The sequence below is a fragment of the Equus quagga genome, chromosome 8 (genome assembly GCF_021613505.1).
Source record: "Equus quagga isolate Etosha38 chromosome 8, UCLA_HA_Equagga_1.0, whole genome shotgun sequence".
Taxonomy (NCBI): domain Eukaryota; kingdom Metazoa; phylum Chordata; class Mammalia; order Perissodactyla; family Equidae; genus Equus; species Equus quagga.
The window spans coordinates 9,809,515-9,823,209 of NC_060274.1; the positions used below are offsets into that span (position 1 = coordinate 9,809,515).

General features: G+C 50.0%; 1 protein-coding gene across 5 annotated transcripts in view; it reads right to left on the reverse strand.

The window, feature by feature from the left end:
- SYNJ2 (synaptojanin 2) overlaps nt 1-13,695 on the reverse strand; it is a 100,111-nt gene that overhangs the window by 29,393 nt on the left and 57,023 nt on the right. For 4 of the 5 annotated variants that reach the window (XM_046669644.1, XM_046669643.1, XM_046669642.1 and 1 more), the window contains 7 exons: nt 13,333-13,394; nt 8,450-8,546; nt 5,931-6,103; nt 4,353-4,434; nt 3,449-3,598; nt 3,208-3,373; nt 657-848 (listed from right to left, as the gene is read on the reverse strand). In XM_046669644.1, the coding sequence (XP_046525600.1) occupies nt 657-848; nt 3,208-3,373; nt 3,449-3,598; nt 4,353-4,434; nt 5,931-6,103; nt 8,450-8,546; nt 13,333-13,394 (922 nt within the window). Of the gene's footprint in view, nt 1-656; nt 849-3,207; nt 3,374-3,448; nt 3,599-4,352; nt 4,435-5,930; nt 6,104-8,449; nt 8,547-10,666; nt 10,774-13,332; nt 13,395-13,695 lie in introns of all 5 variants that reach the window. The other variant, XM_046669646.1, reaches the window with a different exon arrangement.

The window sequence follows — 13,695 nt, forward strand, 5'->3', positions numbered from 1 at the left end:
CTCCTGTAAATCCACAGGCAGAGAACCGAATCATAAGTCTCTTCCAGAATCCAAGGAAGCCAGAAAAAGCAAGGCCCCGGGGTAAACACTCCCTGGGGAATCATTTATTCTTCAAATCACGAGTTCTGAGGCTATTAAATATTAGCTTGCATGATATAAGATAAAGGGTGAGGTGTCAAATTTGGAATTATTTTATTCTGAAAAGGTACACAGATTCTTTCATGACTACTTAAAGTGGACATATACAGTCATAGAGTCGGTTTGGGAAATGGCAGGGAGATGTTCCTGGTCAGTAGCAAGATGAAAGGAACGCCCGCCCAGCTCCTTAGGGTGACATGGCTCCAGAAGCCGCATCGTCCTCCTTATGACAAAAAGGTTCTCATGATCAAAACCTAGAACTGCGAAGTCTCTATATGTGAAGAGAAAAGAGAGATTTGCCACTCTGATAACCCTTCCAGACATTCGGAAAAGAGAAGGCACCAAAGAGTTAACTGGCCAGAGAGTCTTCTGGAAAGTTAGACCACGACACCCTTTAAACATTCCAAGGAGTGAGAACACCAAATACCAAATTTCACAGGTCCACGGCTGTGGCAAAGGTCAGACCTGAGGGCCCCACTGGATCTTCACTTTGCTGTCACAGAAGCACCGGTGCTCACCCGGGGATTCCTCGGCTCCGGAAAGCGTGGGCGAGTCGAGCAGCCAGTCGGCCAGCTCTGCTGTCCCCAGGAGGTTGCTCCTGAACTGCTTGCCCCCGTTCACATTCCAGGTTCCCATGGCAATCCGGAGCCGCTTGAAATATGTGAATTCCGACTGGCGCTCCGACATCGCTCTCAGGACCCTGGGAGTCACTGCAAGGAGGCATAAAAAGGGTATGTTGGCCTGCACTCCAAATCTCCATGCATCCCCCAAAACATGGATGGGGTTCCCTGTCGGAGAGAGAGGAATTCACGATCTTAGAGATATGGGCCAGGCTATGCTCCTTATGCAGGTGACAACCTCCATAAGCAGTACACCACCCTGGGGCATTTTTGTCACAAAGTCCTGAAAACACAGAGATGTTCCTCCCTTGGCACTCTTTCTCCACCTGCAGCCACAGAGGCTGTGACATCAGATCACAGGCAATATCGTCCTTAGCAGTCACTCCATGGTCCAGTGGGAATTTAAGCAACGGGATACCGCAACTTAGTATATTTCAAAATATATATAAAACTTTAAATGTCTTACACCCGTCTTGGCATCTTCCATCTTGCATACCTGAAATGTTTTGTTTTATCTCAGACTCAAGCCTTTAAAAAATCATTACTCTGAACCCTATCCATACCCTAGATATCCAGAATATATTCCATTTTTTTAAACTAGCAATTTAACCCAAATCTAAATCCTCTGCCTTGCTACTAAGTAAGACTCATTATACTTCTCAGAGCTCCTCTCAGCTTTAGTGGGCTGACCTGATTTGCAGGGCAGACACCAATATCACCTTGGCTATTAGAAGCCAAATAAGAGGTTCATCCAATGACAGAAGAAAGAGAGGAGAAAAGGGCCGTGAAACCATTTTAAATGTGGGCAATCAATTTTTCAAAAAACACCAAAAGTTTCTGAAACAAAACTTATATATTCTTATAAGGAAAAAAGTTAGGTCTCCCCTTCTTTTCCATTCGCCCTACAATGTTTACAGGCTCTAGGGGATAAGATGCCATTAAAATGTTCCCAAAGAAACGCTAGCTCCCTTCTAAGTGGAATCTAAAACAACAACAAAAAACTGAACCCACAAAACAGAGAACAGATTGGCGGTTGCGAGAGGTGGGAGATGGGGAGGGGGTGAAATGGTGTAGGGGGTCAAAAGGTACAAACTTCCGGTAATAAAATAAATTAAGTGCTGGGGATGTAACATACAGTGAACAATACTGTATTGTATATTTGAAAGTTGCTAAGAGAGTAGATCTTAAAAGTTCTCATCGCAAGGAAAAAAATTCTAACTGTGTGGTGATAGATGTTAACTAGACTTATTGTGGTGACCGTCTACCAGTACATACAAATATTGAATCATTATGTTGTACACCTGAAACTCATAGAATGTTGTACGTCAATTACACCTCAATTAAAAAAAAAAGAACCACTAGCTATTACGGAATCATGACAGTCTCAGCCCCAAGACCACAGGGTGTCCTCATCCCGGGGACGGCCATGTCCTTCTGCCTCCTCCACTTTTACAGGGTTCTGGGGCCTTGACAGAAACAGGAGGCTGCTCTCATGAGACTCCCAGAGACAAATGGGACCAGGAACACATTCAGGCTGAGAAAGAGGTTCCGGGGTGAGTTAGCATTCAAAGAAATCGACGCAGACTCCTGCAGAGTCCTCTCGGCTTCTCCCCTCCTCCGGGCTTGGAAAAACAGTCCAAACTAAGAAAGTACAAAAGCGGGCTCCCACTTGAGGCCAGAAAGCATAGGCTCCTGGGAAATACAGTGACAGCTGGTATTGTATATATATTTTTACTTTCTGTATGCTATGATGTTTGACATCTTAAAAAACCTTTCTGGCTGGGGAGACACGGTCCTTCCCGGTGCTAGCCAATTCCTAGACTTAGCCAAGAGCGTGGTGTGAATGTGCAAACGAACCAATCCTGAGCCACACCTCCTCTGCGGGCCCAGACTGTGGAGGCGATATTCCTCTGCCTTAATCAATCTTAGGACCAGGTACCATCCAACGAAAGCCCACCCCTCTACCCCAAAGCCCACCAGTATTATTCAAACTGCCAATCCTAAGCTGTTGATCCTGTCCCGCCTTGCCCACCAAGTCCCAGTAAAGGAAACGCCCCTCGCTCCTGCCTCCTGAGCACCCTGGATCTTTCATGTGGCCCTGCAAGCTGTGCCAGCCCCCATCTCTAGGACCTGTGAGTATAATCAGCTTTGTTTTTGCCTGAGCCCCTCATCTGCCTCCTCTCATGGTTGCATATGACTGACCACCTCATAAAAGGACATAAAACACAGCTGCAAGCTGCTTAGGCCAACCGGTCAAGCTGAAGATGCGGGCTAGAAAGACACAGAAACTCCCTCCCTCTGCCCTGCAGCTCAGGGGAGTGTCTGCCACTGCCATCTGGGATTCCATGAGGAGGGGCGGGAAGGGCTGGCTAGCACCCCCACCCCCCATGCCCTCCGGGTGGCAGGGCAGCTGCATGCCTCTGTGCAAGCGGAGCGGAAGCCCCCTTACCCAGCAGGGCCGTGTTGTCCAAGAGCATCCTTCCCTTGTCAGCAGCCTCCTCGGTGTAGACGTCCCCAACCAGCAGCAGCTTGATGGCCTCCTGCTTCACACCATCAAAGAAGTTGGACTGGATAGTGCGAGACACAGACCGGGCCCCATCCTTCAGCTTCCCCACCTGCCAAGAGCCAGACCACAGGCTGTGAGAGGGGTCCGCGCAGACCCCCGCCCGCAGCCCGCGGCCGGCCCCTACCTTGGCCTTCCCTTCCAGGGCCCGGCTGCCCGTGAACATCTTGCTCAGGCTGTGCCCGTTCAGAGACCACATGGCTTTGAAGGCCTCCACGAAGCGGTCAGCGATGGGCTTTGAGTTCAGCCCTAGGCTCTCGAGCTGCAGATGAAGGACCTGCATGAGAAGTAAGGGACCCTTGTCACTAATTCTTGCCCAGAAGCTCCCCGACAGCTGCCTTGGGGGAACGTCACCAGGTGCCATCCCAGTGAGTTCCTTTCTCAGCAGATGGTGGATTACTCTGTGCCCCTCCAGGGGACAAGGAGTCCTTGCAGCAGAGAACGGGCTTCCCCCCACAATGCACCCCAACTTTAACTTGTTGTTCCACCCAGCCCTCCTCTGACCCCCTCACTCCTGACCCCTCTGCCCCCACTACCAGAGGGCTGGACAGCAAGCAGGGGCAGAGGGCAGACAGCGCTGACCCCAGCCCAGCAGTGAGCCAGGCGAGGTCACCCAGGCAGCAGGCCACTAGACGGACTCAGGTCTCTGTCCCAGGCTTCAAACCCAGCCTCGTCTCAGCCAGCCTCACGGCACCTTTGCCCAAGGGTACATTCACAACAATCATTCCACAGAACTGTTCCTCCTCAAGGTGGCACCTGGCACCTTTGGGCCATCGCATCTGGGATGCATTCCAAAAAGGGTGAAAAAGTGTGCCTGTGACGGGTCAAAGGCATATTGGGGCACAGGCAAGCCAGCCACTCAGGAACACCTCTCTCCAGATGCCCGGCACATCCCCGTCCCGCCTCCCCACAGTCAGAGAGTCAGCCCAGCACCGCCACCCTCATCTTGCTGATGAAGGCGCACAGCCCAGGCCCTGCGGAAAGCACAGGACACGACACAGCTGGCTCGAGGGGCCACGGTGGGGACAGACCTCGAGCGCAATGAAGCTCTGCACTGTGTTGGTTCGGTCCAGGCAGTCGAGACAGTTCATCCGCAAAGTGCCTTTCTGAAAACTTAGGAAAACAAGAAATGCAAATGTTTACAAGTTACGTTTGAAGGAGCAATGGCCGTAGCGCGATGGCCTATGTTTGACTGTAGACTCCTGAGGAAACGCATATCAAAACTCACCTCCTCCCTGATAGCCCACCAGAACCCCCAGAACACATCCTGATGGACCCCAGCAACCCGATGGGCGCCAGCATCCTGATGGGCACCAGCATCCCGATGGACCCCAGCATCCCGATGGGCGCCAGCATCCCGATGGACCCCAACATCCCAATGGGCCCCAGCCTCCCGATGGACCCCAGCGTCCCGATGGGCCCCAGTATCCCGATGGACCCCAGCATCCCGATGGGCCCCAGCACCCCGATGGGCTCCAGCATCCCGATGGACCCGAGCATCCCGATGGACCCCAGCAGTGCTAGAGTGGCATGCTGACCTAGAGCGCACACTCAGCAGACTGCACACCTGGGTCATTATCAACACAGTCAGTTCTCGTTATTTGCCATAGCTTTGTTCTAGAAAGTTGCCGTGAGCAATTTGCGAATTGAACCATCAGCAAATTAGCAAACGCTGAACCCTTGCTCCTAGGAGAAATACAGGGTTAGGTCCCTGGAGCCTCTGATCACACATTTTCATCAACTAGTCAACATAGAACCTTGTTTTGTTGTGTTTCTGTTTAAAGACACCTAATTCAATACACACTGTTGGTTGGTTAATACTGAACTCATGGCAACAGCATGTAACTCGTTCCTGAACGAAGATTCTCTGACACGTGTATTTTCTCCATCAGGCATGTCACAGCCTTCTTGGGCTTAGGAACAGCAGGCAGCACTTAGCAGTATATTGGGGGCCATTTTAAATAGTGAAATCACCAAGAAAATATACAAAAAAGTGAAAAACGTGGTACTAAATAGATGGTCAAAAGGACACATTTACAGCAGGAGAGCTGAAACGGAAGGCAGAGCGTGGCCTTGCTCCACCCCAGCTGGGAACATGCACATCGGGCGACTCAAATTTGTCACTGTTCTAAGCATTCCTGTGAAAGTACCATGAGCACCGATTTGGGGGTTACAAATAAATTTTAGAATCACAAGGCTCCACTGTATTGTGATTTGAGGAAACTGGACTTCCTTTCCTTTCGGAGCAAGGAGTCCCCATCCCAGCTTCCTGGGGCAATCGGGGTTATGCTAGCTGCCCCCTTCACTCTCACCGGTTCTCATCACAGTTTGGACGATAAGTTAGATGGTCACCGTGGATCCACATTTTAACCTAGTCCCCTTTATTAGTAAGTTAATCTTGCCAGAAAACCATGCTTTGCCATCTACTTGCAAAATTCAAAAGCATTTTCTGATTGCAGAAGGGAAAGGAGAAGGCTGGAACCCAGGATCCCCAACATCGCTGAGCCTGTGGCCAGGAAACTGCAAGGGTAGCTACGAGCGCGGGAGGGCACACATCCCTGGACGCTCAGCTAAGTCGCAGGAAGATGGAGACGCAGGCGGAGACTCACCGTGGACTTACATTCTCGCCCTTGGTGAACACATCAAAGTCATCCCAGTGCAGCTGCAGCTGGGGCCTCAACAGGTTCTCCAATTTCTCTAGCTTGCCGCCTTTGGCAAACTGATGGAAGTCAAAGTTGATCATAGGCGTGTCGCCAGCATGGCAGGAAGCCCAGAGCAACTTCTGAAAGGGGAAAGGAAGAGGGTGGCAGGGAGGGAGGGAGACAGTGACTGCGAACCTCCTCTCACAGCCGGAATCCGAGCGGCTCACTTGCAGGAGCACACGGTTTAGCTTTACAACTCAGGGTGGACCAAGCAGTTTATCAGTCCTGACCCGGAAAAGGAGGCCCAGAACAAAGACCCCGGGGGCAAGAGCATCTTGCCTGCAGAAGGTCCACCTCGGGCAAAAGACAGCCAGAGCGGGTGTGGCTCCTTGGGGCAGCCCACAGCCCTGCAGCGACATCACCCTTCCGCAGGGCTCCGACGAGGGAAGGGCTGCTCTGCTCTTCAGGCTCCCAAGTGCCACAGGCCCACCCAGGGCAGGGCAGCGCGGCAGGCTGCGGAGCTCATAATCCAGCTCCCCGTTGCCCTGGTAACCAGTCCCATCCTGACAAACACATGTGTCTGGTGGGTGTGCTCAGAAGTAGCCAAGTCTCCTGGTGGGTCCTCGGGGCCCCAAGAGAGGAGGTGCAGGAGGCACAGCCCAGTGAAACATCAGGGTGGGGGAGACAGGTGGCCAGGGCCAGTGGGCCCAGTCTGGCACGTGAACTGGAATGGAGGTGGGGCTGGAGATGGGAAAGCACAGCAGGTAGACACCAGCCCACGTGAGGCTCCTGGCAGAGGCCTCCTTTCCACAGGAGGAGCCTCACCCAACAGCTCCTCAGCGCTCTCAGCAGACAGTAAAGGGTGAACTGGCTGCCCTCCCAGGGCACCTAGCCTCAGGCCTCCCCATCCCACACCCTCCTGCATGGCTTCAGGTCAGACTTGTCCAGCATTCGCCCAGCCAGAGAATCTAATGACCTTGAAGGACTAGAATGACTTCAATCTATCTGGTCCCTGAAACACAAGAGTACCCGTCCACCGTGAGCCAGAATGCAAATCAGCGCACGGCTGGCATCACTAAGGAAGTCTTGCTACGAAGAAGTATGCTGAACTCAAGAGTGCGCCACTTACAGGATTTATGTTCTGGAGCAAGAGCTTTGTCCAATTGTGGCCCAACTACCGCTGGTCACAGGCCAGCTCGTGGTGCATGGACCTCAGTGTGGCAGAGCTGATGGGCTGAAGGAGCTGGAGCCCAGGCAGGTCTCCTCCAAGTGGTGTGTCCACCTCTGACCTCCTATCTGCCCGGGAGCCTCCCTCCCCGACCTGGGCCACGAGACCGCTGCCATCTCCTGCCCCCACGATGACAAATGAGCTTGGGGACACTTCCACCAGCTGACACAGGGGCTGAGGATGTCCCCTTCCCATAACTCAAGACATAAAGGGGCAGGAGATTCTTGGGCTCTTTTTTCTTCTTCTTCTTCTCCCTTAAAATAAGCTGCTAACACTGCTGCCAAGATGGGAGGGAGAGGAGATATGGCCCAGCTTGTTGCCAATAGCAACAAACCAAACAGGAAAAGCAGGTCTGGCCAAATGAAATTGGCCACCGGAAAGTCTGCTCCAAGCACGTGGCTTTTCTGAGCAGAGAAATGAGCACCAGCTGGACTCAGCGTCCACCAGCCAGGAGTCAGGGGCCAGGGCAGCAGGAGACACGCAGAGGTGGGCCCTCCGTTCCCACTGAGCTGAAGTCTCACTTCAAACTCTCCTCCTACGGGGCTTCTTGAGCTTAGACAACCAGAGAGTTTTTCTGCAGAAGCCACAGGGAGCTGGGCACAGGGTTCAGTTTCAGGGGCAGCTCCAACAAGGCTGGAAGGTTTGAAGGCTCCAAGTTCACAGGAGGAAATCAGGTAGATTCCTTGCCTTAACCTGAGCAGGGGCTCTAAGGGGCCACTCCAGGCACAGGTGCCCTGCGGGAGTCTGTGGGAGCTCGCCAGGAGCCGGCAGCTGAGCCACACTAAGGAAGGAACGGGGAACTCAGGCTCCCTCAGCAGCTCAGGGATGTGCAGGATGAAGCCGAAACGCATGCATGTGCATGTGCACATGTGCACGTGTGTGCGTGTGTGTGTTTGTGTGTCCGCCCAAGAGAGCCGGGAAAGGCCCAGCTGTCGTGAGTCCTCACAGCCCCAGAAGGGAGCAGTGGAGGAAACGCAGCTGGTGACGGGAGATGCTTTGTTTTGACTTTGAGCAAATTCTCCCAGTCGCCAGCTCATTAAAGTTAACCTTCATACACCAGGAACCCTAATTGCCTAATGCTGGAGAGAAGCGGAAGAAAACCTCCCCAAAGATGGTGAGGGCAGTGAGAACAGCACTGTTTCCAGTGCCCACAGAAGCCCGCCTCGGGGCGGGGCCCTGGGCTCCCTCACCACCACCCCGCCCCCCCCCACCCCCACCCCCCGCACGGTGCAGGAAGCAGGCAAGGGACAGGGTTTACCTTGAACGCTCTGTTGAGCACCTCCTCTCCGCCTCTGCTCCCCAGCAGGTTCACAACCACTTGCTTCCCATACTGCTCCTTCAGAAGCACCATATGCCTGCAAGGGAGCAGGGCAGCACGTGACCCCGTGTCGCCAGGACACAGGGTGCAGAAGGGACCTGATGCGCACGAGAGGTCCAGGAGGCGCCACCCCCCAGAGCCCGAAGTGTGGGAAAGTGAGCCCAAAGGATGGAGATCTCTCCCAGCCCCCTGGCTGCTCACTCAACCTCACTGTCAGGGACAAGCATGTCAACCATCTGTGTGCAGGAAGGCACAGGCTGAGAGGAACTCACAATATGTCAGACTTCTACATAAGCAGAATAGCGGATGAAGGTATGCCAGCCTTTCTATACAGTTCCTCCATGAAATCTAGAACAGCGAACTCGGCCTTTCATTAACAGAGCTTTAGAAATGCAATGTGCATCTCTCTGAAATTAATCTCTGGCTTCACCTGGTACCTTCCTTCTCCAAACTTGAAAAATTGGTAGGAGAGCTGTCGACCTCAGTGTCCATTTTTTTCTCTAAGTGCTGCATTTCATTACGTTTAACCCAAACAAGAGGGCACACCAAAATCTCAGGCTTTACAAAAATATTCGTACATCAGAGACTACTTTTTAAACACATGTGTTGAAATATTAGGGAGAGATTCTAATATTTACCCCTTACCACCAGCTTTTGAAAAGTAACTTTACAATTTTAATAACATTAGAAATGTTCACATGTAGTTTTTAAAAAAAAAAACCATAGGAAAAAGACAAAATAGAAAAAGCAGATGCAAAACTCTATTTTAAGAGTGCGATCTTTATCCCTAAATATAGAGAAAAGACTGGGAGATAACACTCCGTGTTGTCAAAAGTGGTGGAATTTTATGTGATTTAAATTTTTTTCTTCTTTATACATTTTTGTATTTTCCAAATTTCTACAATGAAATGTTTCTTTTATAAATGGATTTTTTTCAAGTTAATTAATACAAAAGAACCATTTTTAGCCCAATAAGAGAAAAAAATACTTCCTACTTTGAGGGCTAGCAGAGTGCAGGAGAAGAATATGGATTCTGAAGTGGGTGGTTAGGGTTCCTCTGATGACAAGTTAAGGGTGCGTCTACCCCCAGGCTCCTCTCTGTGTGAGGAATCCTCCTAGAAAGATGCTCCTGGCAGCCCTGCAGGCCCTCCTTGGGGGGAAGACGGAGGGCGTGAAGAGATGGCTCAAAATAGAGGCTCTGCACGAGCTGACAGGCTGTGCAGTGTCCCTGGAGCTGTGCACTGCGGCAGCCCTGGGCGAGGGAGCCAGAAGAAACGGGATGTGTGTGGCTCGGCCCCTATGGGCCCTCTTCTGGGTCTGCATGCCCGGAGACGGTGCATCCTGGCCTGAGGTCCGACATGTGGAGCCCAACAGCAGGCTCCACTCGGGTGGGAAGTCTGAGCTCAGCCCATCACTGAGTACCTTTGATTTGGCGGTGAAATGTGAGGATGTCCACTGTGGCCACACACCCAAGCCACACCCCACAATGCAGCTTATCAGAAATAAGGCTGATGTCTCATCTCCAATTGCCTGAAGCTTGACCTAAGTGTCAGCTGGTTCCCAATTCCAGAGTTGGAAGACGAACGATATTACTCATCATTCGTGTCGCCAGCCCGAAACACCCTTGACCAAATTATTCATCCCTTCCAAGCTAGTTCCTTCGTCTGCACCATTAGGCCAATCCTCCTTATTTAAAGAATGGTTCTGAGGACTAAAAAGATGAGTAAAAGTGACGACGACAGTGCTTGGCACATGGGAGTTGGTTTTTCTTTCCTTCCTTTTAATTTAAAAATAAGATAATACACTTATTGATAAATTAAAAACTCATTTCACTGGCTCCAAGGGGGAGGGTCTTGGAGTCCGCCTCAAGGCCACTGAGGTGGCTCTGTGCACGCAGGAGCCTTTTTCACTCTCTCTGCCCCTCTCTGACTGTTACATGGAGCTCCTTGGAAAACTGTGGAGTTTTCAGGACATTGAGGAGTCAGATTTGCATCTGGCAGCATCCTTCTCACATTCAGGGATCAACGGCCAAACACCCCTCATGTCTACACCAAGAATCCGGACACAAGCAGCTCCACGCAAGGTGACAGAGGGAGGAAGGAGCAGAGTTGCACTGTCCCGCAAAGGTGAAAGGTTAATTCTTTCATCAAAACTCACTGCCACACTGCGAGACAAGATCCTCCTCAAGCAATCACAGCCAGAGGCATGCTCAAAACACCAGCTCCCTCCAGACAGATGGCAGACAAAAGAACACAGTGAGGAACCTGCACAAATGGCACGGCATTGACAATGAGCAACAAGCATTCTGCAGGTACTAACTACCCACGTAAAGGATTTTCTGTAGGGGTGGGTGGGGAAGGGGTTTACTCTGGACCAAATCCATCAAAGAACTCAGAAACTCCTGAGAGAGCCCCGTGATGACCCAGAGATTTGGGACACCCCTCCAGGGCGTGATGGCAGCCCCACTCCTCAGGGGAGCCCCCAGCGCCCCACCACCGTCTATTAGAGAAATGTGTGACCTTGCTTCTAAACGTCATCCTCAGTGAGGACAACACTGTTGCGACTAGCATGAGAACAGGCAGCCCCTTCCACTGGGAATGTGAGAGTGCACAATTCTAGGCAAGCTTCGTGGTTAGGAAGCATGAAAAAACAAAACTTACTGTAAGCCAAACAAGTTTAAGCAGTAGCGGCTTGAAAAAGGACTTACGGTCTCACAAAATTGTTCGATGATTTGCAGAAGAGATTAAGTTTACCCCCTGGATTCAGGGAAGGGGGCTTGTGAGAAAAGGGAGGGCTTATTCCCTCCAGCTCGCACACACACGTACATACACCATACACTAACAGGATTTAAAAAGTTTTAAGCCCAGGCCAGCATAGTGGTTAAGTTTGTGTGCTCTGCTTTGGCAGCCCAGGGTTCACAAACTTGGATCCTTGGTGCAGATCTAGCACCGCTCATCAAGCCATGCTGTGGTGACATCCCACATAAAATAGAGGAAGATTGGTACAGATGTTAGCTCAGGGCCAATCTTCCTCACAATAAAAAAATAAATAAAAAGTTTCAAGTCTATGTAAACGTTCTTAAAATATTTTTTTTTCAAAAAAAGCTCAAAAACACATGAACGCTTTTGAAACAAGCCCAGCATGTCCCTTCCTTCTTGCTTCTGGTCAGCTCAAGAAGAATTTCATATTCAATTACATGTTTAGTAAGAACGTATAATATAGGTCAATGTCAACTAAAAGAATTCCATACGCACAATGCGTACAACACATTAATAGTGTTCTGAGAAAAAGGCAAGAGCACTTTGACTAATAGATTATACATCTCTTTCCAGTAAAAGCCCACGACTGGTAACATGCTAATTAGGGGGTCACAGCTGGGCTGGTGTCACCGGCCTTGTGGTAAACAAGAAGCCTGCAAGCCAATTTAAAGTTCAAATGAGGCTTCAGGTGGAATGATCAAAACACTTAAAAATTACACTTTGATAATTTTTATTACATTCACTAAGATAATTTTTAAAATTAGTATTTAGATTAAAAAAGCAAATATTTTAAGAGGCTATTAACTATTCAAGGACAAATTGCTTGGCGATGGTGAAACTGGTGGACAGTTAGCCATTAATGATTAGGTAGCTAGTAACTAAAGATTTTTTGGCAATTATTAATTGTAACCTTCAGTTATTTGCCCACTTGTTGTTAGGCTATGCTGCTTATTTTTAAAAGACAGGTAAATAGACAATATATTAACTGAGTCCCACTAAATTCCTCATAGACAGCATCCCTGATGCTTGGGTCACCATGGTAACAGATGCCTGAGTTGTTTTTCAGGAACTAAGAGTCGACCCCTATCTAGTTCAGGCTGGTCAAGACCATCAGCCCATCAACTGGGCCTGTGCAGGTGTCCAACAGGTGAACTCCTGAGGTCAGGGAGCCAAAAACTCCACCCTCAGGTCATGGTAACACTGCCATTTTGTAAACACACATCCTCTGAAGAGGCAGGAAGCTTGACTATACTTGTGCAGATCAGCAATTACCTCAGTCCTCTTTGCCTCCAATCATCACCCCCACAGTTCAGACCGCCCCGCCCCCTTATCCCATAAATATCCCTAATCCCCATCTTCAGGGAGGCAGATCTGAGACGTGTTCTCCCGTCTCTTCACTTGGCTGCCTTGTGAATAAACCCTTTCTCTGCTGCAAACTCGTCATCTTGGTGACTGGCTTTTCATGCAATGGGCAAAACAAGCCTGGTTTGATAACAACGGCTTTTCTTAAGCAAATTGCAAGATGGTAAGTGTGTTATGCTCCAATTCGTGTTTTCAAAAATGAACTATGTATATGCCAAAATTTTTTCTAGAATGATACAGGAAAAACTAAAAGTAAAATCTCTAGCAGTGGGAATTTGGAGTTAGGGTACTTTTATTTCTCACTTTATACCTCCCTATACTGTGACTTTTTAAAACCTGGAAATATATTACTTTTAAAACAAAACCAACCAGCTACAAATATCCAATAATTTAGATTATCCCTTATTAGCCGGGACAAATGGATAAAGTTTCATTGAAGAAGAAACTGATCAGATAAAATAATTGCAAAGTGTTACCTGAGCATTTATTAATGAACCTTCAGCGAAACCTGAGAGTAAGTAGAAATTCTTACTTATCAGTAAGTAAACTCTCTTGTTGCATAAAGAACTAAAGGAAAAGGCAGATTGAGAGTCCGGATCTGGAGTCCTCCCGTTCCCACTGCACACTCTTCCCTGTGCTACTGTCTGATGGGAGGAAGGCTCCTAAGGACGAGAGGCTTAGGATGCTGTCAGATGACCCTACCTGTCGAAAGCAGGGGCATTGGCTTCCAGGCCTCTGTTGAGTCTCAGATGATGCGAGCCAACCTAAAGCAAAAAGAAATAACGCTAGTGATTCCTCCTGCTCTACGAACCCAGGAAGCAACAGTTTCCCCCTTCCCCTCTCACTGCCAGTCTCCCACTGCATGCAGCAACCACTCGGCCCCCTCCGTGGCCCATTCGCAGCTCTGGAAGGCCAGGCCTTGAACTCAGGTCCTGAAGCCTGAGTCTGGCTCTGCGGTGGCCCAGTCCCAGCTGCAGCCTGGACCAGGCAGGCTGGACTTCTTCCATAGACAGAAGAGAAACTTCAGGGTAAGACCATGAGGCCCCTGTCAGATCTGCAAGCGCT